Raw genomic sequence first — 25,173 nt, 5'->3', positions numbered from 1 at the left:
TCCCAAGGAAGTGCCAGTTAAAACTGTGGAGCTCAATTCTTATCATATCTTTATTACATAACTTAGCTTCACACTCCTAAACACTTCTGGCCAACATTCCTTCTGGGATACCTTCCAACTTGTCTTCTTCATTCCAGTGATTCCCAATTACAAGCCTGGGAATCAGTCTCATGCCTGATTCCCCAGGACCTTCTGTTCTCTCCTCTGATCTGGAAGGCAACTTTATCCTCAGACCACTCTCCCAACTCCTAGCAATTTCTCTTAACATCCCAACTGGATCCTTTCTCTTAGATGGATCCTCACCTACCCCTCTACATTTTTTTATTCTTCTCTTTAAACCACTTATCCTACTACTCTTTGCTATTATAGTTCATAATACAGCGGTTTTGAGCCCCAGTCTCTATCCTACTGTCATACACTCCACCCTTTGAGAGCAGACAACACAATTTCACTTAGCAAAATACAAACTCTACAGCAACAGAGCGCTTGTATTATTTGTTGCCTCATCTAGTTCCCAGAACACAAATGCGTTCCAAATAACTGGTGAATGGATGGTTTTATCCTTAAATTCTCTACATGGCCCAGTTCTCTGTTCTGTGTATAACTAATCCTTTATAAACATTTGTTGAATCAAACTTACTCAATGAAGAGCTACTTGGCTTCTAAACGTGGGATCTAGAATTTTATAAATTTGAGTTATGTGTCACTAAGAAAAAATTTTAAGTAGTTTCCAGACTTTGAAAACTACATAATAAAGATTTCGTGAGATGGGATTTTTTTCTTTCATGAAGTTCCCTAATGAGGCCTGACCCATATCATTCAATACCAAGGCAAATAATTATAAATTTTAAGTTAAAAAACTTCCAGAAATTCCATCATCTTGTTTTGGAAGTGAAGACATGAAGATCAAAAAAGACATGCTGCATTATAGTTTATTTCTTGTGAATTCTGTTTACTTGTCTTCATAGTAATCTATTTTAGAATATAGTAAATGGAAAAATGTAGGAAAAAAATCATGGCATGGAATGACAGAATTTGACATCTTAACCAATTCTATAGATATCTATCTACAAAGGAAAAAAACTAACTATAAAATCATCCTTTCAATTTCTCCATACTAGGTATAAAAGAGGAAACCATGATTATGGGGTTATTATAACCTGTTCTAACCAGTTGAATCAATCTGATACACAGCAATGGTTGAAAAGATCCACTGCCCTGAAAAAATACAAGACGAATGACTCTTGGATACCTAGGGGTTAGGAGTGCTGACTCTCCAGAGAATCGAAAATCTGAGTATAACTTGAAGTCAGCCCTCTGTATCTGTGGTTCCTCTGTATCTTCAGCTCTTCCTTATCTATCATTGTACACCTGAAGATTCAACCAACTGCAGATCGTGTAGTATTATAGGATTTGTCATTAAAAAAAAATCTGCCTATAAGTGGACCAGAGCAGTACAAGCCCATGTTCTTCATGAGTCAACTGTATCATGAACTTTATAGATTCCAATGTGACGATTAACTTAGGAAACACATCTGTACACCTCTTTCTCACCACTAGTGAGTTAACAGCCAAAATTCTGTTTTGTTCTTCTTCTAACTTAAGCGCACACACACACACATATAAAATCTACATATATATACATACATATATAAACATAGACTGATATATACTAATTTTGGTGAGTCATTTGTGCTCTATTCAAATGTGACAGCATTATTTTGAATTTTTTTTTTTTTAAGGGCCACACCTGCAGCATATGGAAGTTCCCAGGTTGAACTAGAGTTGCAGCTGCCTGCCTATGCCACAGCCACAGCAACAACAGATCTGAGCTGCATCTTCAGCCTACACAGCAGCTCACAGCAATGCCGGATCCTTAACCCACTGAGTGGGGCCAGGAATCGAACTGGTATCCTCAGGGATAAGAGTTGGGTTTGTTACCACTGAGCCACAACAGGAACTCCAAGACAGCATTATTTTGAGATTCTGGTACTTTATGTACGATATCCCTATGAAAGATCCAAGATAAATCTTGAATAATATAAATTCATTATTACAGTGAAATTCTTACATGACTGAGTAGAATTTTATAATTATATTTCACATATTTATATCTACATGTAATTAAGATTTTCCTCTTAAATGGAAGCCACTATAAAAATAAAAGCACAGTAAAATTCCTATTTAAAATACTTAGTTGTCCTACTGACTTAGTAAAATCCTATTTCTGATACAAACAATAACGTATAATTTCTTTCTCATTCTCTGTAGTCAGGTCTATGTGCATACATAATGCATATTTATTTATAATTAATTACAAAAGGTACCTGAATTTTCTAAACAATTACCTTTTTGCATCAAATCATCCAGCTAAATTTCAATCTTTTAATGAGTTTGTTTTCAAAATCATTTAGTAATTTAAAGAAACTAGATCATTTGAATGGTTACCATGATAGACATGCATTTATTCCTTCAACAAACACTTACTAATCCTCTATGAATCCAGTCCTGTCCTAGGTACCAGGAGACACAGAGACAAAGAGACGAGGTGGGGAGGGTAGAGGGATAGAGGGAGAAGAAAAAATAATTCCAGACAGTGATACACAGAGTGAAAAATACACCCCAATGGGATAGAGCGACTGGGAGAAAACACATCTTTTTTAAAGGATATTTCAAAGGAAGCACCTCTGAGGAATGACATTTGATTCTAGATCTGAAGGACGAGACCAAGCCAATTCTATGAAGACGAACCTTCTAGACAAGGGGACCAAGAGTACAATGGTTCTGAGATCTGGCCCACCTGAGGGACAGTAAGGGGCAAGACAAGTAAAGAGAAAGGAACAGAACAGGGAGGAGAAGGCAGGGGCCAGATCATATCAGACCTTGAGGCCTGTGGTAAGGGGTGCAGAATTTATTCAAAGGGCAGTGGTTACTATTGGAAGGTTTTTATCCAGGCAGTGAAATGATCTTCTCTCAGATTTTAAAGTTCAGTTTGTCCGGATTGTAAAGGAGTAGAATATTAAGCAGGCAGACCAGTCAGGAGGCAGATATAGGAGACAGAAACAGAGAAGTAGGGAGAGTCAAGCTGTATTTTGCAGGTAAATATTCTAAACGTAGAATATAGGAGGAGAGAGAAGCAGAGGCAATAAGGAGGATGCTTGGATTTTTATCCTGAAGCAAACAAATAAGTGGTAGTATAATTTGTTGAATGGGGAAGACAGGAGAAGAAATGATGGTTATGATATAATCAAATGCACACTTTTGAGGTGCTAAAACATCCAAATAAAACTATAAACAGAGATATATACACAGTCGATTTTTAAGAATCTCCTTTTGTGATAAATCAATGACAAATGATGATATACATATAACTACAGAAAGAGAACTATTCTATTTTTGGAGATACTAGTATATATTATTGCAAAAGTCAAGTGGAAAAAATGTTTCCTGAGAAGTGACTGACTATATTGTAGAGGCTTAGTAAGATGAAGACTAAGAATGGAGCAGCTATTGAATTTGGCAACATGGGTGGTCATTGTTAACTTTGAGTAGCATGGAGGGAATGGATGTTCAGTTGGATAGAAGTGAATGAGAGGTCAGAAAGCAAAAATGATGACGATTAAAAAAAAAGGTTCCCATGGTGGCTCAGTGGTAATGAGTCCAACTAGTATCCATGAGGATGCGGGTTCTATCCCTGGCCTCTCTCAGTGGGTTAAGGATCTGGTGTTGCCATGAGCTATGGTGTAGGTCATAGACACTACTTGGATCTGGCGTTGCTGTGGCTGTGGTATAGGCCAGTGGGCTGTGGCTCCAGTTTGACCCCTAGCCCAGGAACTTTCATATACCAAGGGTGCAGCCCTAAAAAGCCAATTACCCCCCCCCCAAAAAAAACAAACAAAAAACCAAACTGTGCCAGAAGTAAATGGGGAGAGATAAGTGACTATGACAATGTCCTTGTCTTCAAAGAGGGCCCTTGTACAGGCATAGTAAATATTCTATCAACAATCTCTGAAAAACATGCCTTGATATAAAACAGGCATGCATTTATATTAATATGTACTATAAAGACCTGTTACTATAGTAAAAGAAAAAGATAAACTAATTAATATATTTTATTGAGAACAAAAAAATCTTTAATCAAAAATTTTATCATAAGATTTTTGGGTTGTGTCCAAACTAAAAATAGATTTTACACATCATTCCACAAGTTAAAATGTTCAAGCATTATTGCTCAGAAAGTGATTATTCAAAGAAGAACCTGGAGACATGTTCTTTGTACTTTTTCCAATATCTTCCTAGACAGGATGTTAGATAGCTACCATACATAATATATGTGAATTGAATAAGGTAAATGTGACCTTTGTTAAAAAAAAAAAAAAGGTCTGAGATTTTATGTAATTATAGGCATGCTGAATGAGTACTTTAGAATAATGCACCACTGTCATCAAATAATATCTTTATATACATGTGTAATCCATTTTGCACAATGATTTCAACTCAGTGTGTATGTAATTAAATTGTAAGGTACAGTAATAGCTGCTGCTGAGTTGAAATTTTTCTTTTTCAATTTAAAGGAAATGATTGGAAAACACAGTCTAGTGAACATCAAAGTAGTTCTCTGAGACAATTAAATCTCATCAAAGAGGTCTCCTGGACTACTGTTTTTTAGAGTTTCTAAAGACATGTTTTCAGCTGGGCTGTGATCCTTTTTCAGCTTCTCAGGTAGTGGAGGATCAAGCCTAAAGTGGAAAGAAAAATCAAGACAGTTTTATTTTGGTAAAATTATATATAGAGTAGAATAAAATTAAGAGATACATAAGTGAAATAAAGTTAAATCCTGTTTCAAAACTGTTGCATTAACGTAAAGAGAGATGAAAGGAATTTAATTTAACTGCTTTGGAATTAAGAGCTAAATAAAATTATAGGGACCACAACAACATGGATAACTAAAGTCAAGAAATAACATATCCTGGAGTTCCCACAGTGGCACACCAGGTTAAGGATCAGTATCGTCTCTGTGGCCATGAAAGTTCAATCCCTGGCCTGGTACAGTGAGTTAAGGATCCAGCTTGGACTGGATCCCTGGCCCAGGAACTTCCATATGCTATGGATGCATCTGAAAAAGAAAAAAATAAATAAATAAAATATCCTTTGTGCTGTATTTTATGCCAAGATATAGAAAGTTTCTTAAGCCATTTCTTTTAATAATTTCATCACAATTTACATTTTCCTGCAGCTCCCTTAAATTCCACCTATTAGAATGTATTTGAATCTCAACAGCAGAAAGTCCTTATCACATAAATTTCTTTTAGTGGTCATTTGACTGTAAGTGTGCATATAATGACTTCGCATTTTAGCAGCTGTTGATGAAATGCTGTTGGTTCACATTCATTTACTGAGTCTACATATCTTCATTTAGTAAGTTAATTTATTCAGTTTCAGTACTGCAGTTACTACATCCATGGACTGACCTCTATATGTAGGAAGATGTTCTCTGAGTTCTAGGATAAAAGTCATGATTACTAATTGTAAACTGATCTTAAAAATGGTGAGCTGGAGGCTAACAGAGGTCAAACAGAAGGATAGCTTAGACATGTCTGTTTATACCCTTGTATAAGCCTTGTCTGAATCAACCCAGTAGTACCCAGTAAACCCATATTTCCAACTACGAAGGCAGAAGAGTCACGGCAGCTTCGTAGAGCTGAAAAAGAATAGGACTTGCAGTCAGGCCATGTAGATTTGAATCCCAGATCTATTTCTTATTAGCTATGGAGTTCAGGCAAGTCATTTAATCCAACTGGACATCTGTTCTCTCACTTGTAAAACTGAGATAATAATATCTGCCTCAGAGGTGGTCTAAAGATTAAATGAGATGTTGTAAATGAAAATGCTTGTAAATCCCCACAAAACTTTTGGAAACTATTATTATTAGCTCCTAATATTGTATAAACTACAAAAGAGGTCCTGCTAATAGCTTCCTTAATTTAAAAGAATAACCAATTTAAAGTCCCCAAATGTTGAGTATGTTTAGATTATGAGCATTTCAAAAAGCCTACACCCATACTTAGTTGCACAGATTATTAAAAATGAATCTACCACAGGGTTCTCCTTGGCCTCATGACTGCATACAATTAACCATGGTTGGCTGCCACTAGACCAGGGACGTATTCTGTCTTATCCTGAGCAAACCAAGTTCAGACGGCAGAACCCTCATAGGAATGCCAAGGGGCTAGACATTAATGCTTTGTCAAGATGATAAGTACTACCCTCTGGGAGTTTCAATGTTAAAATTAACAATAAATACTGATACAATTACTACTACAAGTACTTAAATATCTAAAAATATATTCCACAGAAGGAGGAAATGTATGTACAAAATAAAAGTATAATTATTACATGTATAAGTTTTCAATGTCAACTCAAAACACATTATACATTTTTCCCTAGCCCTAAATGTCTTAGAATTGCTTTTTCTCCTCTTAGCAAAAGAATGAATTACATTTTTTCAATTAAAAAGCCAGACATGGAAAACCCGCTTTAATTTCATTCACAGTCTAGACACTACAACCGGAACACAGAGATCAATCAACTTCATTTTTAAAAAAAAAATCAGCATTAAGACAAAAGGACCATTCTGAAGAGACAAGTCTAAAGGAAACAGATCCTTGGTACTCCATTAATGATCCTATCTCTTTCTAAAGTCAAGAGGAACCTAAGAAATAGATTTTTACTTTTTTGTTCTTAGTGTCAAGGACATAATAGGTACTCAATGAAAGTTGTTCAATAAACACAGATCATTGTTCTAGGGCTTTCATATCCCTGGTAAGTCAACAGGGCAAATTTAGAACTTTCCCTACGATAATAAAAAAAAAAAAAGATAGTTTTTTTTTTTTTTTTTTTTTTGGCTGCCCTGCAGCATGTGGCGTTCCCAGGCCAGGGATCAGATTTGAGCCCCAGTTGAGACCCCAGCTGCAGCTATGGCAATGCCAGATCCTTAATCCACTCTGCCAGGCCGGGGATCAAACCTGCATCCCAGCATTCCCAAGATACTGCTGATGCTGTTGTGTCACAGCAGGAACTCCGGTTTAATCATTTTTATAAATAATAAATGTTTACTAAATGACTATAAAATTTCTGTAAAGCTTGAAGAAGAAAATTAAAATGTCTATCATCCTGTTTTGCATTATTTGCATTTTCATATTTTTCTTAACAAATACAAGATTTTATATATTTATATTATGTATATATAAAATCTCAAATTTGTAAAGAAAAAATATATATTGCAGTTCAATGTTTTTACTGTATATTAGCAATGTCATTGCTGAAAAATATAGATCTACATTCATTATTAATTTTAATTAATTTTTACTAACCATTAATCCACTGATAAATATTTGGGTTGGTTCTTTTTTTTTTTTTTTTTTTTTGCTTTTTGGGTCACACCTGCGACCTAAAGTGGACGTGTCCATGCTAGGGGTCAAATCTGAGCTGCAGCTGCTGGCCGTAGCTACAGCAATGTGGGAACTGAGCTATGTCTGCAACCTACACCACAGCTCATGGCAATGCCAGATACTTAACCCACTGGGTGAGCCCAGAGATCAGACCCACATATTCATGGATACTAGTTGGGTTCATTTCTGCTGAGCCACAAGGGGAACTCCAGTTCCATTTTTTAATGCTTTTTAAAAACAACACAACAATTAATATCCTTATACCTATATCTTAGCATATTTATCATATTATTTCTTCATGAACTTGCTTATTCCAAGTATGCATACTTAGAGATGAAACTTGAAAGCAAATAACTCAGAGAACCTATATCCAAAGTCTTAATAGAAAGTGAGCCAAACAAGTAATTTGAAATTTGGGAGTTCTCTCTCTTTCTAATTAAATTACAACCATTAGTTATGGCCCACTTTAAAATCTAAAATCTTTCAGAGAGGCTTTTTTTCTTTCCTTCCTTTCTTCCTTCCTTCCTTTCTTTCTCTTTCTTTCTTTCTTTCCTTCCTTCCTTGCTTCCTTCCTTCCTTCCTTCCTAAGTTGCCACATTCAGGCTGATTTTTATTATCTGTGCTCATTTAAAGTATCTGATGTGTGCAAACACATCAGATCTGTGCTCATTTAAAGTATCTGATGTGTCCAATATTTCAATACATAGTTTTACTCATTTAACCAATATTTAAGTATGTACTATGATCAGCTCACTGTGTTAGGGAAATACAACAATTTGATAAAGGTAACACATGATTCCTGCCCTCAGGAAGCTTTCAGTTAAACTTTTCACTTTCTCTAACTCTTTTTTCAAATATGTTTCTTCATCCTAAATATTTTCTAAGTAGCTTTAAGGGAAGGACTATTCAGCATAATTTCTTACAAATAGTGATTTATCTCTTTAAGAATTTTTATAAACACTATATTAATATTTAGGATTTAAGCAGACTTTCAGATAGTTTTTATAAACAACATGGTTCAACAGGAAGAATTCTGAATACAAGTTTAGGAGATCTTTATTTATGCTTTACCACATTAAGATTTTGGTCAGATGGTGGCATCTTTCTGGATCTTACTGTCTTAATTTAAGTTGTGGAAAGTAAGGGTTACTATAAATAATCTTGGAGTTCTTTCAGTCCCTAAATTCTGAGACAACTATGCTCAAATAATTGAGCATCTTTGCAAAATTCATGTACTCAATACGTATCTGTGGCATAAATGGAAAATGTGATTTAAAAAGGAAGGGTTAATAACAGAGTAAGAAATCATCTTTGCAGAGTTAAAGTATAAGGACTTTTCAAATAAAATAAATAAATGAAACTTCTCCAGGAGTTCCCATTGTGGTGCAGCAGAAACAAACCCGACTAGTGTCCATGAGGACATGGATTCCATCACTGGCCTCGTTCAGTGGGTCAAGGATCGGGTGTTGCCATGAGCTGTGGTGTAGGTTGCAAATGGCTCAGACGCCACGTGGCTTTGGCTGTGGTGTAGGCCAGCAACTGTAGCTCCAATTTGACCCCTAGCCTGGAAACTTCCATGTGTCATGGCTGAGGGTCTAAAAAAGCAAAAAAAAAAAGGAAGAAAAAGAAACTTCTCCAGATGATGATGGCCTTACTAAAAAAGGGCTTATGGTCTCAATAATATAGTTGCACAGAGGTCTGTTTTATCACTTCATTTTGCACTACATTAAAACACATACACACTATATACCCTGAATCAAAACTGCACTGCCACCATCTAATTAACAATAAATAGTGTAGATCAAAAGTTAGATTTGTCGGAGTTCCCGTCCTGGTGCAGTGGAAATGAATCTGACTAGGAACCATGCCATTGTGGGTTAGATCCCTGCCTCGCTGAGTGGGTTAAGGAGCTGCTATTGCAGTGACCTATGGTGTAGGGTGCAGATACAGTTTGGATCTGGCGTTGCTGTGGCTGTGGCATAGGCTGGTGGCTACAGCTCTAATTAGACCCCTGGCTTTGAGAACCTCCATATGCCATGGATGTGGCCCTAAAAAGACAAAAGACAAAAAAAAAAAAAAAAAAAAAAAAAAAATTTGTCAAAAGAAATATCTCATCCTGGGAATGTTTCTCTGAATTGTTAGAATAAATGACTGACTTCTCTCTTTAACTTTCTGAGTTACATTTTCAACATATTTTAAAATGCTATTTCCAGTTATTGGCTCATTTTGTAAAGATATTTTCTCAGCCAAACTTCATACCGGTATTACCATGGCTAGAATATCAATCTTTTCTTATTCAAATGAGAAGCACTAATATTGTGTGGAGTGAATTACTTGCATTTTATAACATATTCTAAGAATAATATTTCTGAAAAATGTCAAGGTGCTGACTTGAACAAACTGAGAGGTCCAGGAAAATGTGTAATGATTGATGGCACTTGAAAAATCATTCTCATTTGACTGTGACACAAACAATGGTTCTGAAGTAAAAAAAAAAAAAAAAAAGTCAATTTGTATGCAGCCTAACCATATCTCTACCTAGATAATACACATTAAATTCTATTTAAGGTGGATTAAACATTTAAATGAAAAAAGGCAAACCTTTAAAGCATTTAGAAGAAAATAAAGAATTATCTTTAGGATCTTAGGATACGTAAGTTTTGATAAGATTGATAAATTCAATTACATTAGGAATATTAGAAGTGCTCCTATTCATCAATAGATACCTTAAAGAGAATGAAAAGACAACTTCCAAACTGGGAGGAAATAAGGCAACATACGCTACTAACAAAGGATCCTTATCTAAAAAATTCCTATAAACAATTAAAAAAACCTCAAGTAATTAAAAAAAAAACTATATGCCAAAGACTGTAGGAACTTCCAAGACAAGGGAATAGTGGGGGCAAATAAGCATATAATAATAAGTTCAACTTCATTAGAATCCAAGGAAGTGCAAATGAAAACCAGTATGAAATATTTTACACCAGATGAGTAAAAGTGAAAATGTCCAAGAATAGCAAAGATCACAGAGCACATGGAATAACAAGATACATTACTACACGCCAGAGTGTAAACATTTGAAAAAACTCTGGATAACAGACTTGGCAATGACTGCTCAGCTATATGAAGAAGCATGTATCTATAACCAGGAATTCTGCTTATAGATACATATGCATATGTGTGTCAGGAGATACATGCACAAATGTTAACAGGTGCATTATTTGTAATAGTGAAAAACTGGAAACTACCGAAAATGTCTCTTCAAAGGAAAATGGGCAAGTAAGTCATAGACTTTTCATACAGCAGACTATGATACAGCTACAGCTGTATGTGTTCATACAGCTACACATATGCACAAATCTCAAACATAATACTGAAAAAAAAGCAAGGCACAAAATAATACATACAATATGATTCTATTTACTTAAAATCAAACACATGTAAAATTATGCAATACTACTCTTTGAACAATGGTGTATATGTATCTGTGTGTATATCTTTTATGTATATAACAGTTCCAGATCTTATTTACTCTAACACGATAATGCTCTCAGACTCCCAAGTCCTGTAACTTTGGGAATTATGAAGGTGGTAAAACAGAGGGGGCAGGTTTAGTACTATGGACAAAGGGTTCCATTTCTGATGTGATGGGTGAATCGGAAGTGACTGCAGGACATCTAAGTGGAGATGGATGCTGAGTAGGTAAATGCTTATACAGATGTAGCACACAGCAGAGATGACTAGACTACATATCCAGAGACAGCAGTTCACTGCCATATCACTGGCCACTAAAAGCAAATGAGTTAAAAAGATCACCCAGAGAGCAGACACCAGAGAAAAAGTTTAGTATAGAATCCTGGGAAATATTAAAACTGCAGGGGCTGAAAGCAAGAGAAAGAAATGAGTAAAGGGAGATTAAAATAGAACGATTAAAGAGATACAAGGATAACCAGGAAAGTGAGTTGTTGCAGAAGCTGAGAACTAAGTTTATTTTGTGTGCTTGCAGCTTTTGCTACTCCCGTTTGCCAGCCACATGCTGGCTTTCTTTACAACTTTGACTGCTGAGTCTGTAAACACATGTTAGGTAAATTAGCTGCATTCACTATGAATTATCTGGAGTTGAGAGGAATAACCTGGAAGGATGCTGCTATGCCTGTGATGGGAGGAAGAATACCTTAAACCCTTAGAATGCAGTTGTACCAGCAAATATCTAGCAAAATGGTCAATGGTCAACTTGTGCCTGGCCACCAAAGCAGAGCATTCTTAAGCAGCTGTTTCTCTCATGTTATGATTCAAAAATACACACATATATATATAATATATATATGATATGTATATATATATAATATGTATATACATATAGTATATATACATAGAGAAACAGACACACACACACACACACACACACACACACAGAGAGATAGAAAGAAAGAGAGAATAAGAGCTTTGTTTTACTACCAACTTCCCTGGCATCCACCCACCTCATCTCTGACTCTCCCCTGGGATGAGGGTAAAGGTCTGACGTGGGGCAAGGGATGAAGGTGAGAGGTGAGGTAAGGGCAACAAATCAGGAGAGAAACAGACGAGCAATGACTGGCACATACATTATTTGGTAATAATAAAAGCCAAGTACCTAATGGTTTGCTTTTTAGGATATAACAAATCAAACCTTCATCAAAATGACCACAAATACAGCCAAGCTAAAGTATTAGGTACTTGCAACTATTAAATAACTAGGTGGCTATCACATTGGCCTTAACAGAGTTCCCATTATGGAACAAACTCACCTGGAGAAACATCTTTTAAATGGAAAAGTTATAAATAATGGGCTGAAAGATTTGACATCACCCAAGTTGCCACTGTATTTTCAAATTAAATTTTAGTGTTTTAAAAAATATTTGAACCTAGAATTAATGGGAAGACAGCTACACATTTCTAGTTGACCTTATAAAAACCAAAAGCATCTCCTAAATAAATTAGCAGACTGAAGTCATCAGGATTCAGTAAAAAAAGTGCTGAACATTGTCTGGAACTCAATAGGCCCAGACAGCATTTCACTGGTCTAATAAAATGAAAAAAAAAAAAAAAAAGTTGAAACTTTCTTTCTGGAAACTAAAATGGCAAATAGAGGGAATTACATTAGCTATTTTCAATTAAACCCCTAAATATTTTATCTAATGAGTATCCCTTTGCTGTTTATCTTACCAAGAACAAGAAGAAAATAGAAATATGCTTTTGAAATAAGTAATTTTGAATGAAGCAAAGAAATGAAAAATATAAATAAATACACAATGTTAGGATATACTTGGTTGATTTATAGATATTGGGAAGGAATAATTATGAAATTTTCCTGTGGAATATTCATATTATGGATTTGAAAACAAGATTGTCTAGTTCTATGCAATTCAACATTTAAAGTCAGAATCATTAATATATCTATAATCCACAGGGATGCCAAAATTTATACAGGGATTTCATAACAATAAATTGGAAGAGTTTGTCATTCTTATTCTATTTTATTTAGATAAATAACATCACTCTGGTAACTCATTAGATGAGTAATATCAAAGTCCATCTATTAAAAAATCAATACATGAAAAATCCTATATTAAACTTCCCGTATTCCTTGCAAGTTGTAAAATGGTATAGGTGACATTTGCTACTGATGATCTGTGCCTATAAAAGAAGAAAACTGTCGTCTTAATAGAAAATGAGTCTCTATAACTTTAAGCAGGCCATTGCTTTCCGCTATCTGGTCTGCTATAAATGAAGCCTCCTTCACCAGACTAGAAGTTTCTCAAGTAGAACAACTCTCCTTTATGTGACCTGGTTCATAAATGTTCCAATGATTGCATGTATTAATTAATGAACAAATGATTGAATAAATGAGGTAAAGAGTATTAACAAGAAGATTCAATAAAGTTAAGCAATCTGCCCAAAGCCACGTAGCCAGTAAACAGGGTCGTGAGTAGGCATGCAAGTCAACAATGCAGCCAGAATATTAGCCTAAGTTTCTCTCACTCTGAAATCTGTATCTCTCATGCTATACCAGTGTGTGTGGGTGTGTGTGTCACTAAATACTCACTTCTACTCCAGAGGAAAGCAGCTTGGTGTTGTGCAGTGTGTCACAAAAAGTAGTTCCATGAAGTACTCTAAAAAAATAAAATCTATGGTCCAAAATGTTTGGAAAATATTTTTTCCATTAAGTCCTCTAAAGTGTTTCATGAGCGTATGATACATTTAAAGCTATGAATGTTCTTCTATAGACTTGTTAATTGAATTATTAGGTAACACAAAAACAAGGCACAGAAGAATGTGTATATAAAATCGAGTGTGTACATGTATATTATTACTACATATATACACACATATATGTTTATGTATGTGTATATTTGTGTATAAATATATATAATACAGGTAAAATATCAGAATATTATTGATATTAGAATATCAGAATATTACTGAAAAGATTCATAAGAAACTAGCAATGGCTGACTCTGGAGAGAAGAGTTTGGGCAAAAGAACAGGGACACTCTTTGCTGTACAGTCTCAAACTGCTGAGATTAAAAAAAACAAAAAACAAAAAACAAACCTTATTTTATTATACCTTTTTAAAGCGTTTTAAGAAAAAAGCAGCTTGTTTTATCTGGGTTTTACAAGTGAATTTGGCAGCCAAAGCCTCTTTTCTCATGATATCTCAGCTACTTATATACCCAGAAACTAGTGTTTGTGAAACAGCCTGCCTCACTTGCTTCTCTGAGAATATAGCATTTACTAGTCTGAACCTCAAAACGTAAGAGGTCCAATGAAGGAAAAGAAAAACACACACACAAAAAACAACAGAAGTCTACTTCTGGCTACCAAGAGAAATTAAAAAACCATGGGCGGCAATAACACCCAACCCTGGAGGTTAGTGACTTCCAATGAACCAGAGACCAGAAGTGATAGTTTCCCCACAATGTGGGGCCAGCTGTTGGTTCCTGCTGCTGCCATAACAAATTACCATAACATAGCGGCTTAAAACAACACAAATTCATTATCTTACAGTTCTGGAGGTTGGCAATCTGACACACATCTCACTGGGCCAACATGAAGGTGTTGGCAGAACTGTGTTCCTCTCTGGAAACTCTAGCGGAGAATCAATCTGTTTACTTGCTTTTTCCAGCTTCCAGAGGCTACTCCCTTCCTCCATCTTCAGAGCCAGCAGTGGCAGGTGGATTCCTTCTCCCATCACATCACTCTGACTCTTCTTCCTTTGTCACATCTCTTTCTCTGACTCTCCTGCCTCCTTCTTCCTTAAGAGCCTTTGAGGTACACTGAACCCATCTGAATAAACCATGATACTTCACTTTTATGATCCGCTGATTAGCAGCCTTAATCCATTTGTAGCCTTAATTTTCAAAATTTGCCATGTGCTCTAACAGACTCATATTCCAGAAAATAAGATAAGGACTTTTTGTTTTTGGAGGAGGGTGTTTAATTCTGCCTACCACTCTTTCAAAAACAAGAAGTCTGTATCCTTTTTTTTTTTTTTTTTTTTTTTGCTTTTTAGGGACACACCCACAGCATATGTAGATTCCCAGGCTAGGGGTCAAATCAGAGCTGTAGCTGCTGGCCCACACCGCAGCCAAAGAAATGTAAGATTCAAGCCGCATCTGTGAATTACACCACAGCTCACGGCAATGCTGGATCTGTAACCCACTGAGGGAGGGCAGGAACCGAGCTCGTATCCTCACGGTTGCTAGTCAGATTCATTTCCACTGAGCCAGGATGGGAACTCCCCATATCTTATTTTCTGGAACCTGAGTCTATGTTACAGCACATGGCAAATTTTGGAAATTTAAGATGTTTAAACTTTAAAGATGTTTAAAGATGTTTCAGGATCACGTAACAGAAAAACAGGTTGAGTAAGATAAGAATGCACAAGGACCAGGGTTAAAAGAAGCTCTCAAGCTGGCTAGAGGAGACCTCTGCAAGGTCTGTGGAAATATGGCCTGAGGTGCAAAAGAATCCACACGGGGGCTTCTGATCTAGGGATGAACTGAACCAGAATCATTGAGACACGCTGGTAACTACATCATTCATCACCTACTCACCCACTATTTCCTGAGTGCTTAACATGGGTCAGAGACTGTGCAAGATGCTTGGGATACAGGGTGAACAAATGGTCCAAGGCAGAGGTAACCCTGAGCAGCTGAGCTCCCTGCACATACACTTACAATGTCCCTTCTCTAGTGGATAACAAAACAGAGGCTATCTTTCCCTATGACAGCTCTAACAAGTAAGGCTATTAAAGAACCGCAGACAATGCCACCTTGTTATGTGTGTGACTTGTGCTGTCACTCACACATGGCCACAAGCTTAGGGTGACCTTATTTCTGCTTTAATGTTCTGTTGTTACTATCTTGCAATTCATAGTAATTTTTTTATGGAAATCTTATTTTATTTCATTTTTAAATGATTTTTATTTTCTCCATTATAGCTGGTTTACAGTGTTCTGTCAATTTTCTACTGTACAGCAGTGATGCAGTCACACATACATATGTATATTCTTTTCCTCACATTATCCTCCATCAATGCCCCATCACAAGTGACTAGATATAGCTCCCAATTCTTAGTAATTTTGAACAAAAGGGCTCTGCATTTTGATTTTGTACTGGGCCTGCAAATTATTATAGTTTGCCCAGATGAGGCACTTTGAGTGACCTTCTTACACCAGATCCAAACTGAACCTAAACACTTGCTCAGATTTATTCTGGACCAATACACAATGGGGCTTGCTTTTTAAAATTTTTTTACTAACTGTGTACTGATGTATAGACTCATTCTGCCCTATTCAGAACCTAGTTTTGATCCTTAATTAGCCTATGTGTCACCGAACCTTCTTTCTAACACTTAAAAAGCACTTGCTTTTTCTCTTCAGAGAAATACTTGGCGAACTTTTTCACTAAATATTTTGTTTTGCCTGTAGATAAATTAGAATGATTATATTTCCCTGGCCAATAAGCAATCCACTTTGTTAGACTTCTTCATCTCCACTGCCTTTTTTCTCTTTCTCTCTCTTTTTAAAGCTCCACTGCCTTTTGTTTTACAGTATGAGAATCCAGTTTCTATTTTAATTAAGAGATATTTCCATGATTTTAGTCTGTGCTAGTGGACTTGTTTCTTAGTGTTTTCAAAATTACCCACTCTAATTAATTCCTTGGCTCACAAAGCAGCAAACCTGTCATCAGTGTCATTCTGTGCTATGGCCTACCTATCCCCTTCCCCTGATTTGTTGAATATTGGTCAGCTCTATATCCTTCCTGAATATTTATGTGGGCTTTAATGGAATGACTGCCTAAAGATTATGCAGCAGTCTGACTTTTTAAAGCACATATGCAGAGCCTCCTTGTCTGCCTGCTTGAATCTCTCACAAGCATCCTATCTTAATAAAACTATTTCTTGCCTATCACTTGATCTCCAGCTAAATTTCTTCTGAGTGGAGGCATGAAGAACTTGAACCTCAGTAAGTCCAGACACTCATTAAGCTCCAGGTTCTAAGGATACAGTGCTGAATAAGAAAGACAGTGCTTGGCTTCATTGAACTTCCAAAAGGAGAATGTGCACTAACTAAATAATCACTCAAAAATCCTTTCTGCAGAATTAAAACCCCCAACAAATGGAAGAACTACTTGATGAAGCATTCTTCATTCTGGGAAGAAGGAAGACCATCATCAGAACCAGTCCTGGGGCCACTAACCACCAGCTTTGAAAGACAATGCAAGCTTGCTTCTACCCTGATCCTTATCTGTGGCCCTATTTTCCACTCCTCAAACTAAAACCACCTCCTAATCTCTCCCAAGGTGGGGCACCATCTTTAAGGCACTAGCCTGCTGCGGCCCCTTTTGCCTGGAAAAATAATAAAGCTACGTTTTTCTCCTTCACCCCCCCAAAAAGATAGACTATTCTGTAACATAACCAACATCAGATGACTTTTAGAAAAATAAGCATTATTTAAATGATATGTAAAATGAACAAACAAAAGATATTTCTTCCCAAAGTATACTCATTCAATGTGATATTATTGGCAAATGTACAGAGAGTCTCTGCTCAAATTCTGGGAGATGTTCTGTCTGCCTTAAAGAAACATGCCAAAAAGGGGTCACAGAACCATAAGAAGGCAGATGGAAACAATCTACAAAATTCTGTGGATTTTGATTTTGAATTAAAAAGATTAAGCTTTTCAGTTGACTTTAAAAATACAACCAAAGTGTAGAGTAAAACCAAGTTGTTTAGAATATTTTTAAAACAAGTCACTATACCTCACAACTCGTGGCCAATCAGTGTGAGATAAGGCAACACAAGCCATGGAGGATTCAGTCTATATGGTCAGAATGACTGGAGAAAAACCTTATATGTAACATTTTTGCCCTGGAAAAGTTTATTACACATATGGTATGATTCTAATCAAAGTTCAAATGTCACTACTGAACGTCAATCTAACCCACATAGAAAGCTTTTGACTATAGTTGTGTATTATGTTTATATACTTATCTTTACTAAGTGTACTATATAAATTTTCTAATTATGATATCTTTATGCTCATATAAATTACCATTTTTTTTCAATTTTTTTTGCTGAATGAATGTTTATTTTGGGGAAGGAGATTAAGTACCTCATATGGTTCCATTAGTGTATTAACTGGTACAATTTGGTCTCTCTCTCTCTCTCTTTTTTTTTTTTTTTTGTCTTTTTAAGGCCAAACCCTTGGCATATGAAGGTTCCCAGGCTAGGGGTCTAATTGGAGCTGTAGCTGCCGGCCTGCACCATGGCCACAGCAATGCCAGATCTGAGCCGCAACTGAGACCTACACCACAGCTCAGAGCAATGCCAGATCCTTAATCCACTGAGCGAGGCCAGGGATCGAACCCATGTCCTCATGGATACTAGTCACGTTTGTTAACCACTGAGCCATGATGGGAACTCCTGGTCTCATTTCTTTAAATGTCCCTCTTCAATCAATGTCTTAAAAAATATAAAATTTGTATTATTTAATTAATCATAATTCTCTGAAATTTACAGTGGAGGAAACTTTTACATGGTATTCAGAAATATCATTAACAAATGTTTTGTAAAGGCATTGGTTTTATTTGTCAAAATTCAGAACTGGCTGTAGCATTTAGTTATTAAGGCCTGAACAGATAAATTCAGTAAATAACTGATTAGCAATTTAAATAAACATTGTTACCTAACTCATCTTATTTTGCTACTATTAAGAAGGCTATATATCTCAGTTTTGATAATCTGCCATCTGAACTATATAATTGTTGACTTTTCTCCTTCAGCCTATTTTCCAACTGCTGCAAATAAGTTATCTTTCCACAACATGAGTCTTATTATTACTTTGTACGCTATAAGGCTATAGTTGAAACTTTCTTGGCATAGCAAAAAAAAAAAAAAAAGGAATTTCTAGCTTCATGTCTACCTTTCTGGCTGTAACTATTCAATACTCTCCCACACTAAACTTCTCATCCACCATAGACATCATCATCTTCATTGCCATACCTTTCCATATAGTTCCCTTAGCTTGAGGACCCTTTCTCCTACTTTCTTTGCTTAGCAGGCTCCTACTCATCATTAAAAGCCAAGTTCAGATGTGACTGCTTCTGGGAAAGCTTCCTAGGCAGAGGAATTAGTTGTATCCTATTCTCTCACGGTACATCTTAAATCGAGTAGGTCTTTGTTCCCGTAACCACTGCTGTGTAAAAAACTATCTTAAACTTAGTGGCACAAAACCCATGACTATTTTATTATATGAATCAGAAATATGGACAGGGCACAGTGAGGATGGTTTGTAATTGTGCCATGGTGTCAGGGCCTTAACTGGGAATCCTGGAAAACTGTGGCTGACATGATGGTTGGGAGCAGGAATCCTCTGAAAACTCATTCACTCATATCTGGTGCTTGGTTGGGAGCCCCGAAAGAATAGTACTGGCTCCTGGGGACTCTTCAGTGGCTTGGCTTCCTTGCTGTCCTAGGATAGTCAGACTTCTTGCTTGGAAGCTTAGGGCTGTAAGCATGAGGTGCCATTTCTAACTTAGCCTTTTGAAATTGCACAGAATCATTTTTCCTGCCTTCTACTGTCTACTAAAGAATCAAAAGCCCGCACTGATTTAAGGGGAGGAGACATGGAAATCACTTTTCAGTGGAAGGAATGCCAACCACAGACTTAAATTCTGCACATCTTTGTTGCTTACACTGTAAGCAACAAGAGAACAAGGACTATGATTTAGGATCACTGTTTCTGTCAGAATTTGGCACAATTCCTAGAGTAAAGAACAGTGTGTTGAAATTAACTAAGAAGTGTTTTGTTGAGGGTGTTTGCCTTTTTCCTCTTAGAGTTGAGTGTGAAAAAAGACAGAGTTAGTTTTACATGTAATTTATACAGAATCAAAACCATTCCAGATCAGAAGGGCAAATACACAGATTTTTAGAAATGCCATCACAAAAAAATTATACTTGAGCAAGGAAATTTTAAGTTCTGACAACTTTTGCTGTTCACAAGTTAGCTCGCTTTCCATTATAAAATCACTTATTTATTTTTCCAAGTAGTTTTGAACATTTATAATATATGCTCAGAAGTTCACACTAATGCCATTAATTTAGTTATACTCCACTTTACTGGAATGTATGGGAAGGAGGCTTGTGGTTAAATGGATGGTGTTTCAATCCTCATGGCTAAAGTCTCACCAGCAAATGCTGATCAACTTCTAAGTAAACACATACTTGGAACCTAACTATCACAAGACTCTAGTTAGTTGGACTTTCTATTGTTTCATTAAATTATTGTTTTTACTACTATTGTTATTACTTAAGCTTTAGGACTGTTAGTTAATTCAAGTCTCTTGTATTTAGCTATTGTGAGACAACAAGGAAAAAGAAGAAGCAATCATGCTTTCACTATTAATACAAGTAAAAGTCAGAAGTGACTAAAATCTCCAGCTCCATACATCTTGTATTCTGAGAAGAAATGTGATCCCTGTTAGCAACAGGGAATTATCACTATCAATCTCACCATCAATAATCAATGAAGAAGAAGAATCAGATTTCAAAAATCAGAAACCATAAACAGAAATTAAAATGTTAAACCAAGAAATTCTAACACTTGTTTGGAATTAGGAAAGCTGTCATCCATAAATTCACATGCAACTCCAAAAGACAACCATGAAAATTGAACAGGCTATAAACATGCAAGGAAAATATTCAGCTAGATTCTACAGTCTGCTCATAACTTCCTGTACAATATATATAACCTCCAAAGTCCCCTCAAAATGTTACTGGGCCTCTGTGGAAGGATAAACAGGGAAAATCTTAAATTTTAAGTCTTTTAAATTGCTGTCTATAGTGCATTATCTTTTGCTTTCTGTAAAAACAGTCCCATTCATCAAACTGCAAAAGAAGAAAGATGTTTGACGTTTCCTAATCTATCAATGGACACTTTTCTATAACTAAGAAGTTTGGAAGTGACTAGAGGAGCCCTCAAAAATTGCGTTTGTAAGAATGTTAAGTTTCCAGAAGGCTGGAACCATGGGTGTCTTTTGTATAGTTTAACCACATATAGGAGAGTCACAACTTAGCAAAGAATTGTTCTTAATAGTCTATTTGAAAACAAGCCCAGGAGTTCCCGTCGTGGCGCAGTGGTTAACGAATCCGACTAAGAACCATGAGGTTGCGGGTTCGATCCCTGCCCTTGCTCAGTGGGTTAAGGATCCGGCGTTGCCATGAGCTGTGGTGTAGGTTGCAGACGCGGCTCGGATCCCGCGTTGCTGTGGCTCTGGCATAGGCTGGCAGCTACAGCTCCGATTGGACCCCTAGCCTGGGAACCTCCATATGCCGCGGGAGCGGCCCAAGAAATAGCAAAAAAAAAAAAAAAAAAAAAAAAAAAAGACAAAAAGACGAAAACAAGCCCAGGACACATTTTTTTAAAAGAAATATTAAAAATAATAATTTTTACAGATCATTCCACTAAGACTACTTAGCCTATGATATTAACAAACTATTAGAAAGTACTGATGATGAGAACTAGTGATCAGCACAATTATATGAACCTGTTTTTCATACATTCCTTTACTTCAGTATTTTCTCAGTATAAGGCAGTGTCCTAGTCTTTGAGATGAGCAAATAAAACATAACCCTAGACTTTGAAAATCTCAGTCTAGTTGAGGGAAAATATATTTAAACAAATATTAACATGCTGTGATGAAGTAGGTACAAAGTATTGATTTACAAGATTAAAAAATAAATTTCAAATCTAGATTCAGGAATACATCTGTGCTTACAGTAGGCTTATTTGTATTTGCAGTTGTATACATAAAAATAAACACATTATGGAGTTCCCGGCATGGCTTGGTGGTTAACGAATCCCACTAGGAACCATGAGGTTGTGAGTTCGATCCCTGGCCTTGCTCAGTGGGTTAAGGATCCAGCATTGCTGTGAGCTGTAGTGTAGGTTGCAGACACAGCTGGAATCCCCTCTTGCTGTGGCTTTGGCGTAGGCCGGTGGCTACAGTTCTGATTAGACCCCTAGCTGGGAACCTCCATATGCTGCAGAAGCAGCCCTAGAAATGGCAAAAAGACAAAAAAAAAAAAAAAGTTACATATAAAATGCTACTAGATGTTTACTACATGGTAATTTCCAATAACTCTTGAAGAGATACTTGACTGTTAATGAGTAAAAGCAATTTTTTTGGGGGGGAGTTTCCATCCTGGCGCAGCAGAAATGAATCTGACTAGGAACCATGAGGTTGTGGGTTTGCTTCCTGGCCTCCCTCAGTGGATTAAGGATCCGGCATTGCTGTAAGCTGTGGTGTAGGTCACAGAAGTGGCTCAAATCTGGCGTTGCTGTGGCTCTGGCGTAGGCTGGCAGCAACAGCTCCGATTGGATACCTAGCCTGGGAACCTTCATATGCCGTGGGTGCAGCCCTAAAAAGACAAAAAAAAAAAGTAAGTAACTTTTTTCTTTTGTGGTCACCCCATGACATATGCAGTTCCTAGGCTAGGAATCAGATCTGAGCCACAGTTGTGACTTATGCCGTGCCTGCAGCAATGCTGTATCCTTTACCCCACTGTGCCAGCTAGGGATCAGATCTGGGTCCTGGTCCTGCAGAGATGGCACAGATCCTGTTGTGCCACAGTGGGAACTCCTAAAAGTAATTTTTATTCATAATAGCAATAACTTTTCTTTCCTTAAGTAACTTTTTTCATAAAGAAAACAGAACTGGTTGTTATATCAGAACACTAAGAGAAATGTTTGTTTATATTCGTGGAAATTTTATTAAAATAATGACAGACACTATCCAAACATCCGGCATTTAGGTGGGATGGGGTAAAAGGCTACTTTTACATCTGAATGCCCCTTCAAGGTCCAAAATTCTAGAATGGTATTTTCAGGATAGAAAAGTATAATTTTTTGGTTTCATCCAAAGCTGAGTCTAAATTTTCTGTTACTAACTCCTCTCCTTATTTTGGGTACTGAATCATTATAAAAGATATTCTTGAGGATGAAATAATTACTTTTTAAAATAAACATTTGGTAAAAAGAAATAATGAATTTCCCTAATAATTTCTCAAGAAGACTTAAGTTTCAAATACAGGAATTCCGAAATCCTCTGACAATTCCAGTGGATGCAAGCAACCAAAAAGTAAATAACTTTCAAATAAATATTTAAATAAAATATGCATACAAAGACTTAAAATTTTTCATTAAAATGGAATAAAATAAAGATTAACCCCTGTCTATTCACCTGTTGGTATTTTAGTATGTACCTTTTTTGAATTTATATACAGCTGATATACATACATACATCTTTTAAAAATAATTACACTATGAAAAGTACTTTTTATTATATTTTTCTTAATAATTCATTGGGGAATATCTTTGTCAATAATTATGGGTCTACATAATTAATGACCTTATAGTACTTACATTGGGCTACCTCAAAAGTATAACTAATCTTTTTTTTTTTTTTTTTTTTTTTTTTTGTCTTTTTGCTTTTTCTAGGGCTGCTCCCGCAGCATATGGAGGTTCCCAGGCTAGGGATCTAATCAGAGCTGTAGCTGCCAGCCTATGCCAGAGTCACAGCAATGCAGGATCCGAGCCGCGTCTGCAACCTACACCTCAGCTCATGGCAATGCCAGATCCTTAACCCACTGAGCAAGGCCAGGGATCGAACCTGCAACCTCATGGTTCCTAGTCAGATTCGTTAACCACTGTGCCACGATGGGAACTCCAAAAGTATAACTGATCTTGATTCATATCAAAAACTGGACACAATTTAAATGCTTATTGCAAATCACATATCAATAAACATCCTTGAAGCTACTCTTCCTAAGTGATGGTCTATTTAATTCTAATTGAAACTGGTTAATTATAAGACTTCAGTTCCTAAAATTTCTTACTCTTAGGAATGCTAAGAGAAGTACAGCTTACAACCAAGAAAGTAGCATATTTATTTTAACTACCTGGCAATTAAATTATTTTTATTTTTAAATTGAAATATAGTTAATTTATAATCTTGCAATTCCAAAGTCTTAATTTATTTCTCCCCCTTAAATTATTTTTAGGAGAAAGTTCTATGTTAATGTGAACAACAACCACAGTAACCATCCATATAAACCTGGAAAAAAACAGTCATGAAAATTTGAGAAGGTGAAAAGTATTCATTAAAACAGCTGCATACTACCAACATAAGTAGAAATTCTTTAGGTTTCTCATTGAAGACAGCTGCCATTTTGCTTCCAAGTCATAAAAGGTTTTGCTACTGTACTTCAGATGTGGACCTCATGAATATTATACACCAACTGCTATATTCGTTTATTTTTCTGGAGGAAATTAGATTAGGTCATCTGACCTATGACAGAAGGTAAGTGTTTTGTAACTCCAAGTTGAAGTGTGGACCAAATTCTCACACATGAAATAAATGTTTATTATTAATTTGGAAATAAGGCAAAGGGGTTTTTCACAGGATTCAGGAGAAGTTAGAGCAGACAATGCTTCTGAACCTTGTGTGCAGAAGATAGGTAAAAGGACAAAAAAAGTGACTTATTCACGGGAAAGTTTCTCATTCATTGAGATTTTGATATTTTAATTCAAGTACATATAAATATGCTACAATGTGACACTGTCACATATGTATTTTAAGAGAGTAAATTAAGAGGGAAGAAGATAACTTTTTATGAAGACAAACCTGGAGTTCCTGTTGTGGCCCAGTGGTTACGAACCAAACTAGTATTCATGAGGATGCGGGTTTGATCCCTAACCCCTTCAGTGGGTTAAAGATCCCGCATTGCCATGAGCTGTGGTGTAGGTCACAGAGGTAGCTTGGATCTGGCCTTGGTGGTTGTACTTGTGGTGTCGATACCTAGCCTGGGAACTTCCATATGGCACAGGTATGGCCCTAAAAAAAATGAAGACAACGATGACCTTGGCTTTTCTTGGTGCAGATAAGAATCCTAACTAGAAGTTTTAGATCTTCCAACACAGCCTGGAGGTGCCTTCGTATTTCTGTTTTTTCAAATTCAACATTCAAATTTCTGCTGAAAGTTTATTCAAAGTCACTAATCGATCACCAAGAATAAGAGCTAACACTTGTTCTATGTTCTCCTTATGAGAAATACTGTGTTAAACTCCTTATTCATGTAATTGTCACAGTAACTCTATGGTCTCTATTTTCCAGATAAG

At 36.3% G+C, this 25,173-nt stretch overlaps 1 protein-coding gene across 13 annotated transcripts in view; it reads right to left on the bottom strand.

Annotated features, from left to right (window-relative positions):
- Window positions 1–25,173, bottom strand: part of XRCC4 (X-ray repair cross complementing 4) — a 335,612-nt gene that overhangs the window by 85,987 nt on the left and 224,452 nt on the right. For 5 of the 13 annotated variants that reach the window (XM_003123760.6, XM_013994963.3, XM_021085369.2 and 2 more), the window contains one exon: window positions 4,111–4,739. The exons of the other annotated variants lie outside the window; for them this stretch is intronic. In XM_003123760.6, the coding sequence (XP_003123808.1) occupies window positions 4,628–4,739 (112 nt within the window). In that variant the 3' untranslated portion in view covers window positions 4,111–4,627. Of the gene's footprint in view, window positions 1–4,110; window positions 4,740–25,173 lie in introns of those variants that run through there. 13 annotated transcript variants of the gene reach the window in all.

The sequence above is a fragment of the Sus scrofa genome, chromosome 2 (genome assembly GCF_054392235.1).
Source record: "Sus scrofa isolate SSC_HxYL_T2T_F1_AM1 chromosome 2, Sscrofa_HxYL_maternal_Yorkshire_Landrace_v2.0, whole genome shotgun sequence".
NCBI lineage: Eukaryota > Metazoa > Chordata > Mammalia > Artiodactyla > Suidae > Sus > Sus scrofa.
The sequence above is the reverse complement of the archived record's forward strand: the minus strand, read 5'-3'. Positions and strand labels throughout refer to the sequence as shown.